This window comes from Zootoca vivipara, chromosome 4, assembly GCF_963506605.1.
Source record: "Zootoca vivipara chromosome 4, rZooViv1.1, whole genome shotgun sequence".
NCBI classification, from domain to species: domain Eukaryota; kingdom Metazoa; phylum Chordata; class Lepidosauria; order Squamata; family Lacertidae; genus Zootoca; species Zootoca vivipara.
The window spans coordinates 101,802,995-101,818,025 of record NC_083279.1 but is presented as its reverse complement, the minus strand read 5'-3'; the positions used below and the strand labels follow the sequence as shown (position 1 = coordinate 101,818,025).

General features: G+C 52.5%; 1 protein-coding gene across 1 annotated transcript; it reads right to left on the bottom strand.

Annotated features, from left to right (window-relative positions):
* Positions 1–3,608: 3,608 nt before the first annotated feature.
* Positions 3,609–13,469, bottom strand: CNGA4 (cyclic nucleotide gated channel subunit alpha 4). Its single transcript, XM_060274023.1, has 5 exons — positions 13,369–13,469; positions 10,349–10,453; positions 9,159–9,265; positions 5,715–6,710; positions 3,609–4,003 (listed from the first exon to the last, which is right to left on the bottom strand). The coding sequence occupies exons 1-5, from the start codon at positions 13,467–13,469 to the stop codon at positions 3,609–3,611; spliced, it is 1,704 nt and encodes a 567-aa protein (XP_060130006.1).
* Between the last annotated feature and the right edge of the window lie 1,562 nt (positions 13,470–15,031).

Sequence of the window (15,031 nt, the reverse complement as noted above, 5' to 3'; positions counted from 1 at the left end):
ATCTACCGGTATCTACGCAAGCTGTATATGGTCACTCGCATATTCGCTTGGGACATTGTGTCCAAATTTGGATGCAATCGGTCAAGCGGTTTTTGGTGAGAGGTGGAGACCAACACTCATGCCCCCTTTACATTGTTATATATATATATAGATGCATCTCTGGGTTATTTGTGGGGCCTGCCTGGTGTTTTTACAAGAGTAGAAAGTGTACTTTTATTTAAAATGCATCTCTGGGTTATTTGTGGGGCAACAACTTAGCTAGGCAACAACTTAAAGGAAATGACTAAAAGGGGGGAAAACAGGAAAAAAGCATTAAGCAACTAAGAAAAGCTCAGCTGACCACCCCAGGGCTAGCAGACAGGAAAGGTTTTCTCCCTCTCTCATAACACTAGAAGCCTCAGGAAGCTGAATGGGGGGAGATTCAGGATGAATAAAAGGTTCACGCAGCCCAGAGTTCCTGGAACTCCCTCCCAATGACAGCCACTTGGATGGCTTTAGAAGAGGATGAGTAGATGGAGTACTGGTGTCCAGTTCTGGGCACCACAATTCAAGAAGGATACTGACAAGCTGGAACGTGTCCAGAAGAGGGCAACCAAAATGGTCAAAGGCCTGGAAACGATGCCTTATGAGGAACGGCTTAGGGAGCTGGGTATGTTTAGCCTGGAGAAGAGAAGGTTAAGGGGTGATATGATAACCATGTTCAAATATATAAAAGGATGTCATATAGAGGAGGGAGAAAGGTTGTTTTCTGCTGCTCCAGAGAAGCGGACACGGAGCAATGGATTCAAGCTACAAGAAAGAAGATTTCACCTAAAGATTAGAAAGAACTTCCTGACAGCAAGAGCTGTTCGGCAGTGGAATTTGCTCCCAAGGAGTGTGGTGGAGTCTCCTTCTATGGAGGTCTTTAAGCAGAGGCTTGACAGCCATCTGTCAGGAATGCTTTGATGGTGTTTCCTGCTTGGCAGGGGGTTGGACTAGATGGCCCTTGTGGTCTCTTCCAACTCTACGATTCTATGAACTTCATGATGATGGAGGAGGAGGAGGAAGAGGAGGCTATCAAGGGCAGCCATGCTTCTGAATCCCAGTTGATGGAAACCGCAGGAGGGGGGAGGGATCTTGTGCTCAGATCCTGCTTGCATTGGGATCCATGGGGGCATCTGGTTGTCCACTGTGGGAGCAGGACCCTGGATTAGACGGGCCCCAGGCCTGACCCCGTAGCCTCTGCTTAATAGCAGGAGAAATACTAAGATCTGAGAATGACTCTACTTTCCGTTTCCCCCAAAGGACAGGGTGCACCATTAAAAGACTTATTGCATTTAAAAAAATGAATAGCAGTGATATTGACCCTAGCCAGGTGGTGGAAGAAGTTGAGAGGCAAGCAAATTAATGAATGGGAGCAACAAATTCAGACATGGAAAAATTAACCCAGCAGACGAAGGAAAATCTTTGCAAAATTCCAGGCAACTGAGTTCTGCTTTGCTCCATCTATAAGTACAGCCCAAAAGAACCTGTGTCCATTAATTGGATTCTGATGGGAAAATGTGCTATAGAGTCACTTGGAAAAAGGAAAAATAAAATTGATATCGGTGAAACATTGCAAACAAAACCATGACAAATCCCTAATAATGGAAGGTGATTAGTGCTCTTAATTTCCTTTTATAATAAGCTGTCAAGTGTTTTGGGAAAAATGGTTTTAGACATTAAGTACCAGCGGAGAGAGTCAGAGGGGTCAGATAGAATCACAGGATTGCAGAGTCGGGAGGGACCCCAGGGGTCATCTAGTCCAACCCCCTGTGAGGCAGGAACCACAGCAAGAGATTCCCTGGTGGATAGATGGCTCTAGGTGCCCCCATGGGACCTGATAGAGGAGCAGCATGTTCCGGGGTGCCTGGGGGGGGCATTTTGCCGTGCCCCTTCATCTGTGCTGCAACAGTAAATGAAAACACAGTGCCCCTAAAGACTTCAGCCTGGGTCAAGGCTGCAGCAAGAGCAGTTCTGGGTCTCCTAATATTTTGGAGCCCAGGGCCTCCACCGACACACCCCAGCCCAAATCTCAGCAAGGCTCTCGATTTGCACAGATATTCAACAGTTCGGCCGGGCAAGGGAAGAGTCAGGCTTGCAAGGCCCCCCAGGGACACATGTTTAGCCTGGAGAAGAGAAGGTTAAGGGGTGATAAGATAGCCATGTTCAAATATATGAAATGATGTCATATAGAGGAGGGAGAAAGGTTGTTTTCTGCTGCTCCAGAGAAGCGGACATGGAGCAATGGATTCAAACTACAAGAAAGAAGATTCCACCTCAACATTAGGAAGAACTTCCTGACAGTAAGAGCTGTTTGGCAGTGGAATTTGCTGCCAAGGAGTGTGGTGGAGTCTCCTTCTTTGGAGGTCTTTAAGCAGAGGCTTGACAGCCATATGTCAAGAATGCTTTGATGGTGTTTCCTGCTTGGCAGGGGGTTGGACTGGATGGCCCTTGTGCTCTCTTCCAACTCTATGATTCTATGGTTCTACATCCCCACTGCCCCCCAAGCCCACAGCAGACCTGTCAGGTCCCCGAGGGACCCCCACCAACCATCAGCAGAGCAGACAGAGAGGCAGGACAGGAAGATTGTGAAATTCAATTCCTGCCGGGGGTTGGACTAGATGGCCCTTTGGGTCCCTTCCAACTCTACAAGCCCATGGTTCTGTCCTGCTCAAGGAAGCTTGAAATCTGGCTCCCTCTGGGCTGCCTTCACCTGAAAAGCGCTTGCCCCCGCCTGGGCAAGGGGGAGCACAAAGAGAGCCAGTCTACTGCTCAAAGCTTTGCGTCATCTCCACACCCCAAAGCTGACAGGTCCCGATCCTGGGCTGGCAGAAACACCTGCATTTGCAACAGTCCTCAAGGGTGAATGGCAAGGGGTGGGGTAGGGAGCTGCAGGCAAGCTCTGGGTGAAACAGAGCTTGGGGTGGGGGACTTTCAGTCTGGACCACAGGGCCAGAGCTCGCCAATCATTGGCTGAGTGGGAGGAGGTTGCCTAGCAACGCCCATCACTGGTGCTTAGGAAGCAAAGGGGGAAAGAGCCCGTAACCCCCTCTTTGCCCTCCACCTGCCAGGAGGGAGGAATCAGCAGCTGCCTCTCAGTCTCCACTCAATGGGGGGGGGCTCTCCCCCTCCCCCTCTTCCTCCCCCTCTCCGCACCTCAAATGGCAGCATGCCAGGGATAAGTTGTGGCTAGACCTCTCCTTCCTGGCATCTGCCACGTGGGCAGAGATGGCTCTTAGGAGTGCATTAGTGAGTGGAGGCACACAGAATGATGGAACCGTCAGGTTGGAAGGGACTCCCCAAGGGTCATTCCTCCAGAATCCCTGATGGATGGCTGTCCAGCCTCGACCCTGAAGCAAATCCCAGAATTGTAGAGCTGGAAGGGACCCCCAAGGCTCATCTAGCCTGCAATGCAGGAATCCCACCCCCCATGCCAGCCCCCAGGCTGCACCAGAGGCCATGTGCAGGCTGGCCAGCCCCCCTGCACCTGATCGGAGGCCAGGGGACTCAGCCTGGCAGCTGTAACTGTGGGGTGGGCAACCTCCTGAGTGGCTCAGGTGGGGTGTGTGGGGTGTGTGTGTACATGGCTAAGGCTCGACCCCCTCCCTCTCCTCCTCCTCCTCCTCGGCCCCCCACTCCCGCATCTGCCACTCCAGGCGCTCCAGGCGCAGAGCCACCTTAAAGGCACTGGATTCGAGTCCCGCCAGGATTCTCGCCAGCTTGGTCTGCAGGGCGTCCAGACCCTCTTCCAGGGCGACCGTCCGGCGCTCCTCCTCCTGCAGCTGGGCGATCTCGGCCGCCTCGGCGTTGACGTCCAGCTTGTCCATCTTGAGCAGGATCTCCCGGCCCTTGGCCTCCAGCATGGCCTTGGCACTGGGGAACTCGGCCAGGACCTCCGTCAGGTCCTCCTTCGAGAGGCAGAAGAGGTCCGAGAAGCCGATGCTCTTGATGTTGGCAGTGCGGCGGTTCCCGGACTTGTTCCCTGGAGGGGGGGGAGAAGGGGGGCACTGGGGTCAGCGGGGGCACTGAGAGTGCTGCTTTGAGAACATAAGTGGGGCATGCAGGATCAGGCCCCTGGGGTGGGGGGAAAGAGGCCAAGAGGCAGAGAGGAGTCTGGATGGTGAAGAAGGCAGGGGGTCTCCCCCTCCTGAGACAAGCTCCCCTCCCCTCTTGTCTCCAGAAGAGGCATTAAAAGGGCAGAGGAGAGGTTGGGGGGACACAGGTGCCGTCTGGGATTCATTGGGAGAAACCTCGGAGAGGGGGCTGAGGCAGTGGGGGGGGGGAGACCTTCCGTCTCAGCAACTGTGTCACAGGGGCAAGACCCACTGGAGACGAGATGCTTGACTGGTGACTGGGAGCGGCTGCTGAGACGATATAACTCTGGTCCTGAAAGACCTACGTTGGCTCCCAGGATGTTTCTGAGCACAATTCTGAGTGTTGGTGCTGACCTTGAAAGGCCTAAACGGCCTCGGTCCGGTATACCTGAAGGAGCGTCTCCACCCCCATCGTTCAGCCTGGACACTCAGCTCTAAGGGCCTTCTGGCGGCTCCCTCCCTGCGAGAAGTGAGGTTACAGGGAACCAGGCAGAGGGCCTTCTCGGTGGTGGCACCATAGCTGCCAAGTTTTCCCTTTTCTCACGAGGAAGCCTATTCAGCATAAGGGAAAATCCCTGTAAAAAGGGATAACTTGGCAGCTATGGGTGGCACCCTCCCTGTGGAATGCCCTCCCATCAGATGTCAAGGAAATAAACAACTATCTGACTTTCAGAAGACATCTGAAGGCAGCCCTGTTTAGGAAAGTTTTTTATGTTTGATGTTTTATCATATTTAATATTCTGTTGGGAACTGCCTAGAGTGGTTGGGGAAACCCAGCCAGATGGGCAGGGTATAAATAATAATTATTATTTCTATTGTGGGGTCTCAGGAAAAGCCAGAAGCCTGTTCTTGTCCTGCTTTTTGATTTGCCTAACTGATGCCATTTTGCTTCTGTAAAAAACAACTGCCTGCTTTAGCATTTAGGAGGGTGAGCCACACTCATGTGAAGGAAGACCAGATACTGTGGCTAGGCGATTTTCAGGAAAACCTCCCTGTGCCAGGCAACTCTCCCCTTCAAGGTCTCCAGGCAGGGGGTCCTGTTTTGATCAGCGCAAGGAACCTTGAAGGGGAGATGCCTATAAAAAGTATGAACAAAGGCTATTTGGCGCTGAATAAATGAGTGATTATGGGAATCTCCTCTGTCTATGGCAGACATTCCCAAACTCGGCCCTCCAGACGTTTTGGGACTACAATTCCCATCATCCCTGACCACTGGTCCTGTTAGCTAAGGATGATGGGAGTTGTAATACAGAAATTTAAAACCGTTTAGCCATGGGAGGGGGGAGGGGAGAGACCCACTTCACTTTGTCGGCGCTGCAGCAGCAGCAGCCGGTTCCGGGCGCCAACCCGGCAGGCTGCCTACTCTTCCTCCTGCCGCAGCCGGCGTTGCTGCTGTGCCTATCACTATGTCTTATTTTCGGGGTATGGCTTATATTCCTTGAATGCTTAAAAATCCTGCTACGTCTTATTTTATGGCTACGTCTTATTTTCGGAGAAATATAATTGCCTCTGGTCTATTTTTGGGGAACTCTGCAATGTGTTTGAGTTTTTCCTCCACACACGACACCCCCATCTCCACTTCTCCCCCCCCCGGCTCACCTTTGATGTTGATGATGCTGATCTCCCCAAAGTAGAGCCCCTCTCCCAGCACGGCATACTGGGTGACCCCGTCGTCGGCCACCACGGCCAGCTTCCCCTCCCGGATGAAGTACATCTCCCGGCCCACGTCGCCCTTCTTGCAGACGTACTCCCCGGGGCTGTAGACCTGGGGCTTGAGCTTGAGGACCAGCTCCTCCAGCAGGCTCTGCTCGCAGCTCTGGAAGATCTGCACCTTGCGGAGCGTGGGCAGGTGGACGCTGACGGCCACCTCAGCCCGCAGGCGCTCGGGGAGGTGCTGGAGGATCTGCAGTTCGTTGGTCATCTTCTTCTCCATCTGGAGGTGCTGGTACCACTCCACCACGCGGTTCTGGAGGCGGCGGCTGGGGCAGTGGGTGCGCAGGTAGCCCTTGACCAGGTCCGAGTTGGGGACGAAGGCGTCGTCGGCCTGGTTCATGTTGGAGATGACCGAGGTCATGCTGCCCATGATGGTGGCAAAGCCCATGACGGCCAGCAGGAAGTCGGCCGCCATGAAGAGGAACTCCTCCTCGCGGTGGGGCATGGGCGTGTCGCCCACTGTGGTGAGGATGAGGGTGGAGAAGTAGAAGCTGTACAGGTATTGGCGCAGCAGGCGCTCGAAGCCGGGGATGCTGGTGTTGGGGTAGACCCACTCGTCCGCCCCATAGCCCACGTAGCCCGAGAGGGCGAAGTAGACACAGGCGTTCCAGTGAATGGTGATGAAGACGTAGAGCATCAGCTTGGAGATGCGGAAGGAGTTGGGGTGCGCTGTGCGCGTCTCGATGCGGTCAAAGGCCTCAAAGAGGCGGGGGCTGCGCAGGAAGCGGTTGGCCCGGACGGAAGGGGTGGCCAGGCCCAGGCGCAGGTAGAGGAGGTCGGTGGGCAGCACCGAGAGGAGGTCCAGCAGGAAGGCGGAGGAGCAGGTGTAGTGGCGCGAGATCTTGGAACGATCCTGGATCAGGATGCCTTGCTCCAGGAAGCCTGGTGTGGGGAGGGAGGGAGGGAGGAGCTGGGTCAGGGCCGCGGAGAGGAGGCCCTTGGCCCCCGGCAGGCATCTCCACTCCTCTCCCACAAACGGAACAACCGAAGAAGGGCCTGCTGGATCAGGCCAGAGGGTCCCATCTAGTCCCCTCACCCTTCAAAGGTGGGAAATGTAGGGATCAGAGAGACCCTCTTGATCAGGGATCAGCAAACTTTTTCAGCAGGGCCACATCCATCCTAAATCCAGCCCTGAACAGATCTTATGGTCAGAATCATGGAATCCTAGAGTTGGAAGAGACCACAAGGGCCACCCAGTCCAACCCCCTGCCAAGCAGGAAACACCATCAAAGCATTCTTGACATATGCCTGTCAAGCCTCTGCTTAAAGACCTCCAAAGAAGGAGACTCCACCACATTCCTTGGTAGCAAATTCCACTGCCGAACAGCTCTTACTGTCAGGAAGTTCTTCCTGATGTTTAGGTGGAATCTTCCTGATGTTTAGGTGGAAGTTTTCTAGTGTTTTTGTTCCCACATTATATATTTCTCTAATACTCTGTTCCAATTATTATCATGGAAGAAGGGTGGGAGGTCAACTTTTAAATGTGTACAGTCGTACCTTGGAAGTCTAACAGAATTCATTCCGGAAGCCCGTTCAACTTCCAAAACATTCGGAAACCAATCCACAGATTCTGATTGGCCGCAGGAAGCTCCCGACGGACGTTCGGCTTCCAAAAATAGTTTGCAAATCGGAACTGTCAATTCCGGATTTGTGGCATTTGGGAGCCGAAACGTCCGAGAACTAAGCTGTTGGAAAATCAAGGTACGAATGTATTAAATTTGATGTTAACTTGTTAAAAATGGGTGAAACTCCATAAAATTAAATTGAGAAATTAAAATGGAAACTCCAGGAGTGTTGGTGGTTTTTTTGGGAAAGTTAAACAGTCAGCAGGGGCGTAGCCAGGATCAAAATTAGGGGGGGCAAGAGACGGGGCCAAGGCACGGGGGAGGGGCCACAGTGGGGCAAGGAAAGCCATGGTCCTTTAGGGGCGAGGGGGCGCCAGGATCAGTCCGAAATCGGGCTGCTCCGATCCCCTCCTCCCCCTCCGCGATCGCCGGGGCAGGTGGAGGGAAAGCTGGCTTTCCCTCCACCCGCCCTACAGCCAGCCAGGGAGAAGGGAGACGGCACCGGGCGGCGGCGGGCAGCGGGGCAGGCTGGCCAGCGGCCCTGCTTCTGGGGGGGCAACTGCCCCCCTGCCTACGCCCATGACAGTCAGACTTTGTGGTTGGTGAGTTTCTGGCGGTGCCTTTGAGGGAGCGACAGAGTGACCACAGGACCCGCCGAAACCTGTTTTGGGAGGAACGAAGCCCCTCGTATCTCAGTGCCAGGCTGAGGTCTAGAAGTGGCAGACTAGATTCCCACCAAGATGTCTTTTAAGGGAAAATTTTGATGTTTGCGGTTTTATCCTGTTTCTAATATTCTGTTGGAAGCCACCCAGAGTGGCTGGGGAAACCCAGCCAGATGGGTGGGGTTTAAGTAACATTATTATTGTTGTTGTTGTTACTATATTATTATTATTATTATTATTATTATTATTATTATTATTATTACAAGAACCCCAGAATCCATCTTCTTGAGCCATCTTCTCTGGCCAGCCTTATCAGGGCCCAAAGCCGGGCAGCTCCTGCCCCCCAGTGTAATAACTCAAAACTGAAGGGCACAGAAGAGTCAGATTTGGGAGCCTGTGGGTCCACTCAGATCAGTATTGTCTGCACTGGCTGGCAGCAGCAAGAATCTCTCCCTGGAAGTGGCATAGCCGGGGGGGGGCAGGGGGTTCCAGGCACAGAATGTTGGGGGAGGGACCACACAGACTAGCCCCCCGCCCCCTGCAGAGATCCCCACAGAGACTCTTAGCATGCATATGGGCCCCCAGTGGGGGCTGAAACTGCCAGCAGAGGATGGACACATCCCAGCGGAAGAGCCCAGCCTAAGAGGCTACGGAGAGCCTGCAGGATCAGGCCAGGGGCCCATCTAGGCCAGCCTCAACTGTGGCCAACCAGATGCCCATTATGGGAAGCCTGCAAGCAGGATTCGCACGCAAGAGCCGCTCTCTTCCCTTCCTGCAGTTTCTAGCAACTCGGATCCAGAAGCTTTGCTGCCTCCCTCTGACTGTGGAGGCAGAAGAAAGACACCCTGGCCAGGAGCCCTTGAGATCTCTCCCTTTCTCCATGAATTGGTCTAATCTTCTCTAAAGCCATCTCTCCAGTGGGAGAGAGTTCCACAGTTGAACTGTGCATTGTGGGATGAAGGACTTTCTTCTCTCTATCCTGAATCTCCCAATGTTCAGCTTCATTGGATGAAGGGGGAGAAGCATTCGCCAGGTGGGGTGCGCAGGGGGGGGCACAAGGGGAGGGGTGAGGAGACAGGTCCCGAGGCGGAGAAGCCACTGACCCGTGTAGAAGTGGACCCCGATGTCCAGCAGGTACAGCAGGTCGCAGAGGTAGTCCAGGGCCAGCCAGAGGAAGAGGTATTTGCGCTGCAGGTCAGGGAAGCAGGACCTGCGCAGAAGGGAAGGGGGGAGAGAGAGAGAGAGAGAGGTGGGTGGCAGCATCTGAACCCACAACCTGCTCACTGCAGCGGCTGCCCCAAAGGCCAGGCAGCCCCCTCCTTGTTGCTCCTTGCTCCTTCCACCAGCAGCCCCCCCCATTCAGCTCTCTCCTTTCCCCAGGAATCTCCCCAAAATGTTCATGGGGCCCCCAGTTCGCTCTGAAACTCCCTCCCTCCCTCCCTCCCCAAAAGGACCCCCCCCAAAGAACTGCTTTCTTGTTTTGCCAGTAAGTGACCCTTCAGGACTTGAACCCATGGATTCAAGTGACAAGGAAGGGAATTCCAAGTAAACTTTAGGAAGAAGTTTCTGGCCCCAAGAGCCCTTTGCCAGTGGGGCAGAAGAACTTCAAAGGTGACATTGGAGGTTTGATGGCCACCTGTCAAGTACTCTTTACCTGGGATTCCTGAATTGGAGGGGGGGCGGGACTTGGAGTACAGAAGGGGTCCTTGGAGTAGGTTGGAATAGGGAAGTTTTTTATGTCTGCCACTTTATTATTGTTAATATTTTTCTGGTAGCCACCCAGAGTGGTTGGGGAAACCCAGCCAGACGGACGGGGTATAAATAATCAAATTATTGTTTTTATTATCCGATGACCCTCGGGGGTCCCTTCCACCCCTATGGTTCTGTTTCCATGGCTTCACCCAAATGTCTTCTTGCTGCATGTTTGCCCCCCCTGCCCCCCCATGGCTGGATTGTTGCTTCCCAGGCCTCTTGCTATTTACTATTTTTCTTTCTTTGGTCATCCCCTGGGCTTTCTCTCCTCTGCGTGGAAGGAGGAGACTGGCAGATGCAGAAGTGAAGCAAAGAAGGAAGGAAGGAAGGAAGGAAGGAAGGAAGGAAGGAAGGAAGGAAGGAAGGAAGGAAGGAAGGAAGGTGGGTGTTGGAATCCCAAAGGGGTTTCTGTCGCTTTCCTTCCCTCCCTCCTCCTTGGGCAACAGTCGTGCTTCTGATGCTGCCCCCAACCGGAGAGCCTTCCCTGGGCTCCCAGCCCCCTCCCCAGGGACGGATCCAGCCCAGGCCCCCCTTCGCCCACCTGCAGATGAGGATGATCCAGTTGTACATGATGGGGAAAACCATGGTGACCAGCCACCAGTAATAAGAGTCCCCCGATGGGTCCAGGATCCGTTTCCTCTCCTGGCTGAGGGCAAAGCAGAGCAGAGGATGGGTGGGAATGTACCTTGGCAAAGGCTTTCTGGGAAATGATACATAGCGAACTAAAGAAAATGTTTTAAAACACATTTGTTAAAAAACCAGAAGCCTTTTCGTTAGATATAACAGGTGAAGTGTTACCAAGAGAGGATAAAAGAATTTTTATGTATGCGACGAGTACGGCAGTGAGAATGCTACTACCCCAGAGATGGAAGGAAGGAGAAGCACCAACAGAAGAATGGCAGGCGAAACTGATGGAGTGTACAGAGATGGCGAGACTGGCGGGGAAGATCAGAAACCAGGAATATCAAGTATTTCTAAAAGAATCATAGAATCGTAGAGTTGGAAGAGACCACAAGGGCCATCCAGTCCACCCCCCTGCCAAGCAAGAAACACCATCAAAGCATTCCTGACATATGCCTGTCAAGCCTCTGCTTAAAGACCTCCAAAGAAGGAGACTCCACCACACTCCTTGGCAGCAAATTCCACTGCCGAACAGCTCTTACTGTCAGGAAGTTCCTCCTAATGTTTAGGTGGAATCTTCTTTCTTGTAGTTTGAATCCATTGCTCCGTGGAAGTAAAAGACTGGAGTAAATTTGTAGCTTATTTAAAAGACCACTGTAAATAGTTAAAATCACTCAGGGATGTAATGACACTTGTCATGTGGAATTATCTGTGGTAATTATGGATGTTTAACAGATGGATAAGGGTATAAGATGCAGCAAACTTAATCTGAAACATGGAACCCATGGAGGGAGGGAGGGAAGGAGGTCCAAAGGTTCAAAAGAACATTGTGCTTTAATGTTTGAAATGGCTATGTTAAAATGTATAAAATTGTGAATAAACCAATAATATATATATAGAGAGAGTGCGCACAGAGGAAGCCGGCTGGGTCAGAGAACATCGCAAGGAGCTGCAGGACTGAAGGAAGTCTCTCCCTCCTCGCCAGCCCCTAAGAACCTCCTAAAAGAAGAGCCTGCCAGACCAGGCCAGGCCGGGGGGGGGGGCCATCGAGTCCGGCATCCTCTTCTCACGGGGGCCAGCCAGATTAAAAACCCCTGCAAGCAGGATCCGAGTTCCAGAGCCCTCTCTGCTCCTGCAGCAACTGGGATTCAGGCATGGCTGCCTCCGAGGGTGGAGGGCAGGGCACGCCCGTTGGGGCCAGGAGCCTGTGGAAGGAGCCCTCTCCACCTCCACGGGATTTGTCTTATCCTCCGCTGAATCAGTGGCCATCCCTGTGGCAGGGAATTCCCTAGCTTTGGGCCTGCAAGACAGCTGTGTTTTGTGTGTGTGTGTGTGTGTGTGTGTGTGTGTGTGTGTGTGTGTGTGTGTGTGATGGGAGAACCTGGAAGCCCCAGGTGGGCAAAGCCTGGTTTAAGGCGTGTCCCCAAGACCGTGTGAGAGAGGGGCTGCAGGTCACACACATACAGCAGTCGGGGCCTCTGTCCAGTGGGGGTTCAGGGCATCCCCATTGAAGACGGATGTGGACAAGCTGGAACAGGGGCAGAGGAGGATGACCCAAGTGATCAAGGGTCTGGAAACAAAGCTTTATTTCTGAGGAACAGTTGAGGGAGTTGGGTTTGTTTAGCCTGGAAAAAGAGGAGACTCAGAGGAGATATGAGAGCCATCTTCCGATATCTCAAGGGCTACCACACAGGAGAGAGAGCAAACAAGCTTGTTTTCTGGGGGTCCAGATAGCAGGACCTGAGGCAAAACTGGAAAAACCCGAAACCAGCAAACTCAAGAATTCCAAAAGGACTGGAGTAAATTTATACGATATCTGAAAGATGATTGCAAGCAATTAACATCACCAGCAGGGTTGACTGAAGACTTGTCATGAGAAATTTTCTACCTTTCTATACTGTATTTATTTAAATTCTGAGTTCTTTTGTAGTGAGTGTAATTAGAATTGGAAAAGGTACAAAATGTGATGATATAAAGGTTAATTTTGAAAGCCACAAGGCAGGAGGGAAGGAAGTTGATAGGCCCTAAGGGGGGAAAAACCCCAAGATCATGGCCACTGGTCCCATCACCTCCTGGCAAATAGAAGGGGAAGAAATGGAGGCAGTGAGAGATTTTACTTTCATGGGCTCCTTGATCACTGCAGATGGTGACAGCAGTCACGAAATTAAAAGACGCCTGCTTCTTGGGAGAAAAGCAATGACAAACCTAGACAGCATCTTAAAAAGCAGAGACATCACCTTGCCGACAAAGGTCCGTATAGTTAAAGCTATGGTTTTCCCAGTAGTGATGTATGGAAGTAAGAGCTGGACCATCAAGAAGGCTGATCGCCAAAGAATTGATGCTTTTGAATTATGGTGCTGGAGGAGACTCTTGAGAGTCCCATGGACTGCAAGAAGATCAAACCTCTCCATTCTGAAGGAAATCAGCCCTGAGTGCTCCCTGGAAGGACAGATCGTGAAGCTGAGGCTCCAATACTTTGGCCACCTCATGAGAAGAGAAGAATCCTTGGAAAAGACCCTGATGTTGGGAAAGATGGAGGGCACTAGGAGAAGGGGACGACAGAGGACAAGATGGTTGGACAGTGTTCTCGAAGCTACGAACATGAGTTTGACCAAACTACGGGAGGCAGTGCAAGACAGGAGTGCCTGGCGTGCTATGGTCCATGGGGTCACGAAGAGTCGGACACGACTAAACGACTAAACAACAACAACAATGATGTGAATGTATATTATTAAACGGAAAATAAATAAAAAATTACACACACACACACAGACACACACATGTATAAGTATACCTCTCTTAGACGGTCAGCCCCACACCACCCCTTTGCCCAAGCTGTGCCCTGTGCAGTGCCTGCCATACCTGCTGCCATGGGGCCTCCCCTCCCTCCTCCCCCCCAATACTTGCCTGTACTCTCCCCACCCAGCGGCCCCCACTCACCGTGGTTTGGGGGCTGCTCCAGGGGTGCTCTCCTCCGTCTTGATGAGCTTGGCCTCCCCCTCCCTGTCCTTGGCTCGGAAGACCCTGGCCAGCCGATTCATCTTGGCACGTGCTGGCAGCTGCGGGCTCCTTCCTGGTCCAAGCGAGGCCACAGCCCCCTCTCTCTCTGCCCCACGGCAGAGCCTCTCTCCACTTCTCTGGCTGGCTCTCTGCATCCAGGCGCATGAGAGCCTAGCAACGCAGCAGGGCTCCCCCCTCCCGCCTGCTCCCTGGGGGGGCTCAGCCACACACCTGAGCCAGCAGGTGCAACCCTAAAGAGCCCAATCAGGGAGGGAGCAGCGCTGATGAGGACCCTGGGGAGACCAGGCGGGGCAGGGGGGCAGGGCGGCTGCCAGGCCAGGGCGAGGCAAGCAGGCCGGGGGGTGGGGGCCCCTGTGCGCCCATCTGCTCTAGGGCAGCCCAGACCCAGACCCTCCCACATTTATCCAGTGAAAATAGGGACATTCTCCTCCACATCGGGAAGCTTCTCCCGTGTTCAATCTCATGCACACACAGATATCACAGGCAGAGTCAGGGGGCCCTGCCGCCCCCCCCCCCGGGCCAGCACCCTCTTTCCCCCAGGGGTCAGCCTGGTCCCCCAAACGGAACCAGCGAGAGAGAACCGAGGAAGAGGAAGAGGAAATTCTTTTTATACTCTCTGCCACTAGCCTTTATCACCCTGTAGATTAACCCGAATATATAGGCTTGGATCTGACCAGTGTGGGATTTATGTATAAGCTAGACAAGCTATAGCTTAGGGTCCCACTCTCTTGGGAGCCCCCCAAAAATTAAAGGGAAAAAACCTGGGTGTTCATTTCCAAAATATAAGATAAAAAACAAATACAGCAACAGTGTTCTGTGTTGTGTAGGCTCCTATGATGTAAGGAATGGGGACCCAAACATTTTAAGTTAGAGCTTAATAATTATTTCACTACTAATATACTTCTTCTTAATTGTATTTCAGTTCGTCAATTAATTTGATAAAATACATATTTTGTTATGTGCAAATGGCTGTTGTTTGCTGTTGTTGTTGTTTAGTCGTTTAGTCGTGTCCGACTCTTCGTGACCCCATGGACCAGAGCACGCCAGGCACTCCTGTCTTGCACTGCCTCCCGCAGTTTGGTCAGACTCATGTTGGTAGCTTCGAGAACACTGTCCAACCATCTTGTCCTCTGACGTCCCCTTCTCCTAGTGCCCTCAATCTTTCCCAACATCAAGGTCTTTTCCAAGGATTCTTCTCTTCTCATGAGGTGGCCAAAGTATTGGAGCCTCAGCTTCAGGATCTGTCCTTCCAGGGAGCACTCAGGGCTGATTTCCTTAAGAATGGATAGGTTTGATCTTCTTGCAGTCCATGGGACTCTCAAGAGTCTCCACCAGCACCATAATTCAAAAGCATCAATTCTTCGGCGATCAGCCTTCTTTATGGTCCAGCTCTCACTTCCATACATCACTACTGGGAAAACCATAGCTTAACTATACAGACCTTTGTCGGCAAGGTGATGTCTCTGCTTTTTAAGATGCTGTCTAGGTTTGTCATTGCTTTTCTCCCAAGAAGCAGGCGTCTTTTAATTTCGGGACTGCTGTCACCATCTGCAGTGATCAAGGAGCCCAAGAAAGTAAAATC